Genomic DNA, 6,578 nt, shown 5'->3' with positions numbered 1-6,578 from the left:
GATGACCTCTGAGGTCCCTTCCAACCTTAAGCATTCTATGATTCTATGCTACACTGCTTGACAAGCTTTGCAAAAGCAAGCATTGGGCTATTGAAGAGGAACGTTGAGAGTCAGGATGGTTAAGATGGAGCACAGAAAAAAAGGGCTGCAAAATTTCCCAGCAAAAAGYATAGTACCCCTTGCTTCCATTACGTCTGGGAATTCAAGAAAGGTGAATKTGGGCACCATTCTGCAATGTGTTATGTACCTTGTCTTCCAAGAAAGAGACAGCATCAAGTCTCTCCCACTCTTTGGCTTTAAAGAAGGGCAAGTCACCTCAGGGGCTGCCAAACACTCGTTTAGGTACAAGCCAGTGTGATTTTMAAGCAAGAAGAATGCACCTAGCCCTATGGTATTACTGTGGAGTCCTAATTTCACTGAGCTTTCTGCTATCAAAGTCTGTAAAAAAAATAAATGGCCTCCTATCCAACATTTGTTTTTCCTTCTATTTCCTATTCCCTTCCACTACCCTTTCTACACAGACTGTTAGCCACAAACAATTATTACTGTTTATTTTTTCTTCTTTCTCCTTTTAAGTGCTAGCTGCTAGCTTCTAGCATTAGCCTTCATAAACTTAAGACAAAAGTTGCCCTTGCTTTCAATCTTAAAACAGCAAAATCCAAGCCTCCTACACAACCACACTCCRGTCAGATGGGAACCTCTTGCTGCAAGGTGCAAATCCTGCTGCTGCTGAGCATTTTCCCTGTGGAGGGAAACGTTCCTATTATTTGACCGAGATAACAGAAGGTGACTCTTTCAAATGGTGGGTGCCGCGTGCGAGGCAAGAGGAAGGAGGAGTTTGACATCCCAGCTTTTGGTGGGAAACCTAAGTGCTCAGTACGGGAAACATGCTAGATGCGCCACGAAACAAAAGCATGTCTGTTGTGCAATACAAACRGGAATGAAGTCCTTAGGAATAAAATGGCAATCTAAAAAAATGTCACTGTGTTATAAAGACAGTCTTTGTTTCACTTGTAAATTAAAAGAGAGTAAGATGCGCTGTAATTCCATGACAAAAAACGATACCAAAGCACTGCTTTTGYAGGGGGCAGAGAGGAATCGAGAAAAAAGGTGAGCATCAGAGCAGCTGCTGCTTCCTGTGCAGAAGGCTGTGATCCACCTCGGACATGAAGGAAAAGTCTTTCTTACGGAGATAAACTTCCCTACTCTAAGAAAAAAGCAATTAAGGAAATTAAGAAAAGTGGTCAGTTSACCGTTTTCAAGGATCTCACAATCACCTTGCTCTGGTGCAGGGGAAGCTGCAGAATGTGACTGAGCCATCTCTTGGTTGTGAAGATCCACCTCAAGGTGAGGTTTCTGAATGATTAAATATGTAAGTGATCTTCATCTGATCAATATTCTTTTTATTTAGAGCAATCCTTGCTGCAAGACCATGTATATTCAAGGCAAGTTCAGCAGGCATGTCAAAGCATACTTATGCAATGAAAAAAACACCAGGATAAATTTCTAGCTGTGACAGAGGCCAATTTTACCTCCTGATATTGAACATGTTCAAGCACTTTGCCAGAAGGACTTTGCCAGCAAGATGCCCCTACCCATAGCTAACTGAATGGATGTAAACAAAACACAAAATTCTCCTCAGGACGGATAGATCTGGATAACAGAAGGCCAATTGCTCCAAAACCCAGAACACTGCATGCACATGAATTTTACCACTGGTCCTACTCCTACTGTGCAGGCACTCAGCTCCACTAGAGTGGAGACGGCAATTCCAAGCAGAGCAGCTGGAAACAAAACCAGGAGTCTGACRCCGGGGAAGCCAGCCGGCTCCTCCGCGCCGCAGGGGCAGCGAGACGCGGGTGGGACATGGAGCAGCTTCCACAGCTGCAGGGCTCTTCCCACAGAACGGGAACAGGCGGGAAGGCGGGGGCTGTGAGGGAGCGGGGCTCCGAGGGAGCGGGGCTCCGAGCACTCCGAGTGCTGCGACCCAGCCTTGCTCCGAAGCCAGGGCCTCGGGCAGCCTGTGAGGGACACAGGGGGCCCCGGCGTCACCCACAGCCCCGGGACATCAACGTGAGAACTACCTGTCTGCGGCGGGACTCTACAGCAGTTACTGCCCCGGATCTGAGCGTGCCTGTTAGGAAGGCAAACTGTTTTCAGGGGCTCTAATTTCAAGCTAACCGCGTCTGCCTCAAATATTCATGCGGAGAAAATATTCTCTCCCAAAGTCATGCCTTCTTACAAATTTCCCTCACATACAGGTCTCCCATTAAGTTTTCAAATGCAGGCTTGACTGATATAAGACCTGCAGAGCTACTTTTTTTTCCTTTTAATGCAGTAGTGGCTTGTTATTTATGGATCTAGCCGTAGCACTTTGAACTAATAGATGAGGATGCATTCAGGATTATATTGCTTGGATCAATGTGTTGCRCATAACAGCTCTGCAGGTTTAAATCTGAATCTAAACAGTAAGTAACAACTTAAAGCAAGGTTGCTCATAGTTTAGCTATTATACTTACAAGCACACACCCATTTATGAAAAGGCAGTAAGCACCTGCTCTGTCCACTCCTTATCATTTGTTAATTCATAAGCACAATATATCATTTCTGAGCAACCCCTGCCAATCACCTACTCACAAATAAAAATAATCCACAAAGGAAAACCTATGGAAAATGAACATTTCCCACCAAGGAGCTYCCATTTCCTCGCACTTCAGGAAAATAAACGGATCATGAGAGAAAAAACTTGGTTTCACTCCACCAGCCACATCTCTCATCTCTTCTGGCAGCACCTGACTCCTCTCCAGATGAAGGTGCCTTCTACAGTCAGACGTGTCTCCCATTGGAGAACAGCAAAATCTACTTCTACAGCTGTGATTCAGGGTCCACTCAGAACCATCAGCTTCCACCCTTGAGATAAGGACAGCCTTCTTGCAGGGTCTTTCCTCTCTACCACAACAGCAGAAGAATTTAGGGAGTTTTGTTAGAAAGACAGCATCTACTTTGTTGCCTTACATTAGATTTTAATTTGCAATGATGAGTCCAGATTGAAAGCTACACAGTTCATTTTCCTCACTGCACTACGTGCAAAGTAGAACTAATAAATTAATTACAAARTTAGAGAGAGATGTCAAGCTGTGGATGGGCAAGTGAAGCATTGGCAAGTGAGGCATTCTTCATACTCTTATTTTTACTATAAGGCCTTGGAAGGCTTTGAACTACTTCCATTCCATCACACAAGATTACAAAATGCCCTAGTTASCACAGATTAGTTAGAAAAGCCACCTTCTTCTTGTTGTCCTACATAGGGTATGATCTATTCAGTGCCATAGAGTAAATATTTAGATTTAGATCTGCCTTCAGAGGTCAAATCTATTCTAGCACATACTGTTGTTTGAACTAAATAAATGAAATCACATAATCACATCCAACAACTAGAATCAAAATGCTACACTAATGCAACGAGAATATCAGTTATTCCAACAAGTAGAATTACTCAGATTTCCAACAATCCCTTCTGCTACACAGGGATTAAATTAATTTAATCTTTTCACTAATCTTCTCAAACAATGCATCTGAATAAAAATCCAGCCTAAGGCCAAAGCAGACCTCAGAAACTTCAGGTTAACACTTTTCAGGCGAGCAGAAAACTCAAAAGCACACCAGGAACTTCACGGAAAAGCTCGTCACCTAGAGTGAATACACAGAATCACAGACCCAGGCTGCTTAGTTTAGTTGATTAGTTCTTCATAGGCATTTACTTCATTTATACAGCTTGACATTAGCTCATGCAACTAGAATGTTATCCACAGTAATGTGCCATGCTCTGGATGAAAGCTATCARAATATCCTTGTTTTAAAACCAATGAGTAGAAGCACGATGACAACGTACCACTTCTCAAAAAAAATACAAACAAACAAGAAGAACTTCTGGCAATTTCTGAAATACTCTGCAGTTTGGATAAGAGGCTTATTTGTAAGTTTTCTAAACAAAGCAGAAAAGGGCTGCGGGGAAGATGGCTCAAAATAATCACAGAGAGTGAAACAGGACTGCCCTAGAACTTCTATTTCCAACATTTACCAACTTCTGATGTATATTTGCTTGATTTTCTCACAAAACTAACATTTTCCTTCTCAGTGTGAAGCAAAATCGTGTGTAAAATACCATCTCCCCATGCAGCTTCTAGTCTACCTAAGAACTACCACACAAACTTTTCAGACGGAAATAGTGTTTTCAAGGCAATTTCAGGAGTTTAAGCAGCAAATTTCAAATTTTAARAGAGGAGGAAACCCCCAGTGTGTTACCTGAATCATTGCGGAGGTACGACGACATYGCTGGAATGAGGCAAGACTGACTGAGGAGCTCCAGGAGGACAGATGGAAGAGCGCTGCTGTTCTGGCCTCTGCCCTCGTGGCTGCTTTGAGTCTCTCCATTCGATGTACTCCCTGCAGGATTTATGTAACTAGCAAGCACCTGAAATACACACCAAAAAATTAATCAAAACCAATCTATTGCAATTTATTTAGGCAAAAGAACTTTGATTTTCTTTCCTCAAGGAAGGCTCCAAAATACTTTGCTAGCTGCTTTGTTAATCAAATATTAGTATGTTTTTCATCAGTCTCAAAGACAGCTCAGAGGGAATTCTATAAAGTTATTAGATCAGGATTACAACCTTGTTTCACTACAAAATTAAAAAACTAGCTATTCTGAATAACTTCAGGAGATCCACATCAAGTTTGTAAAAGCTGCTGGATTGCCCAAAACAGATTTGCCAACTCATGACAACTGAAATGTAAAATAAAGWGTAATGTGCTTTTGGAAGGGCCTTCAAGACAGATGAAACAACAGGTTATGCAGAGGATGCCAGTTACTTGCCTCCATAAAGCTGGGGGAGTTACCTCAGATTTGCTACCTGCTCTTCCCAATGGTCCTTCTTGCTGAGCCATGAGCCCTTGCCATGTTTTGTAAATATACAACCTAATGTACTTCCACGTGGCTGATTTGGAGGGTTAAACCTTCAAAGTAAGCAACTTCAAGGCTTGAAAGGCTGTATTATTTGCTCTCTCAGGGGCTATATGCTCCTTTTTTTTTTTTAAAGCCTCTTCTCTGTGCTTTCACCCCTTTGTCCTAACCCTATTACTCATTTACCTGCTGCAATATCTTATCAGTATTCTCCACACAACACAATTTTCCTAAAGAAAAACAACAATTTTCCTAAAGAACATTTCTGGAGGAGGGATAAGGGAAARTGAAACTGACTGATGTATCAGCAAAGCACTGAAGGGTTTTCTGCTTCTCCCATCTGACTGCTGACTGCTCAGAGCAAGTGTCTACTTTCCTCATGATTTGTGAAGCTTAACAGCTAAACCTCTGCATGGCATAACACAGAATACTGCCTGGAAGCCTCACCAGGAATAACTCAGGTATTCTGCCCTCCCTTTTGCTTAGGAAAATGGGTTTGGACTTTATTTATTATGCTTCTACAAGGGACATGTGTCCTATAATCTGCAAGGACTGGAATAACTCAATCTATCAAAAGGGTATTGTCATCAGTTGGGGAATGGTTTTTTTCAGGATTTCATCTCCTTTGTGCTCTAACCCAGCAGTGAGGTTAGCTGCACTTCTGAGCTGCCAGATCAGGCAATTAACTTTTTGATAACTAGTTAAAACCTCATTTTCCTTCCACTGACTTAAGAAAAGGGGATTTGTTTGAGTTTTGCAAGTGGACTTGAAGACCTACAAGTGCAGGATGTTTTCCTCCTTGTTATGAGGTATTTGGAGATGATCAGACTTGTATTAAGTTGTAGATGCTTGCTGGTGACAATGCTGTCATTTAAGTGATGTAACAGGAATTTTATCTATGGCATTTCATTATTTTGGTGCAACACCACATTCTTGGACACTTCAGTGACAACTATGGGCATTTTCTTAAAGTAAAACAAAAGTATGTGWAAAATGAATTGATAATTCATTCAAAAAATGAATAAGATAATTTTGCAGACATAAAACAAAGTCTGTTCCCACATCTTTCTTCTCTAACAGGCCTCTTGACCGAGTGCAACTATCTTGACAAAAATGTATGACCTCTCCAGAAAAATATACTGGAATGTTTATTGGTTCACTGGCTATTCAGAACTGCCACCTAAGCTTATCCAGACCAGTCTTTTTCATGCAGTAGCCTAGTGAAGTTTAGAAGCAGTCTCTCTCAGAAAATGATCTGTCCTATTTTTCATGGGGACAGCAGCTTGTAAGCCATCTTTTGCTGAAAATACCACAATTACTGTGCTAGATGACTGAAAAAGTATAGGCAGTTCTTGTTACCCAAGACTAAAATTTCAAGAGCTTATCAATAAAGCTTTATTATTACACACCTGAAGAAGGCAGGTGACGTGCTCTTCTTCCAGCCTTTGCTTAGTCAAAGCTTGTTCAACATCCCATCCTGAAGCTGTGGAGCCCGTTCCAAAGCCCGTCCCCTTAGCCCAGTACAACTGCTGTTCTTCTGTTGATGCAGTGTTGTGTGTGCTAGACACTTGTGGCTTAAAAAAAAAAAAAAAAAAAAAAAAAAAAAAAAANGGAG

The 6,578-nt window shown here is 41.7% G+C and overlaps 1 protein-coding gene across 1 annotated transcript in view; it reads right to left on the bottom strand.

Moving 5' to 3' along the window:
- Nucleotides 1-6,578, bottom strand: part of BIRC6 (baculoviral IAP repeat containing 6) — a 144,276-nt gene that overhangs the window by 36,364 nt on the left and 101,334 nt on the right. Inside the window, exons 63-64 of the mRNA XM_026051196.1 lie at nt 6,373-6,537; nt 4,306-4,474 (exon numbers count right to left, since the gene is read on the bottom strand). Coding sequence (XP_025906981.1) covers nt 4,306-4,474; nt 6,373-6,537 — 334 coding nt within the window. The remainder of the gene's footprint in view (nt 1-4,305; nt 4,475-6,372; nt 6,538-6,578) is intronic.

Source organism: Nothoprocta perdicaria, unplaced genomic scaffold, assembly GCF_003342845.1.
Source record: "Nothoprocta perdicaria isolate Ctin4 unplaced genomic scaffold, notPer1 scaffold_73, whole genome shotgun sequence".
NCBI lineage: Eukaryota > Metazoa > Chordata > Aves > Tinamiformes > Tinamidae > Nothoprocta > Nothoprocta perdicaria.
Note: the sequence above shows the minus strand (reverse complement) of the source record. Positions and strands in the feature narration are given on the sequence as shown.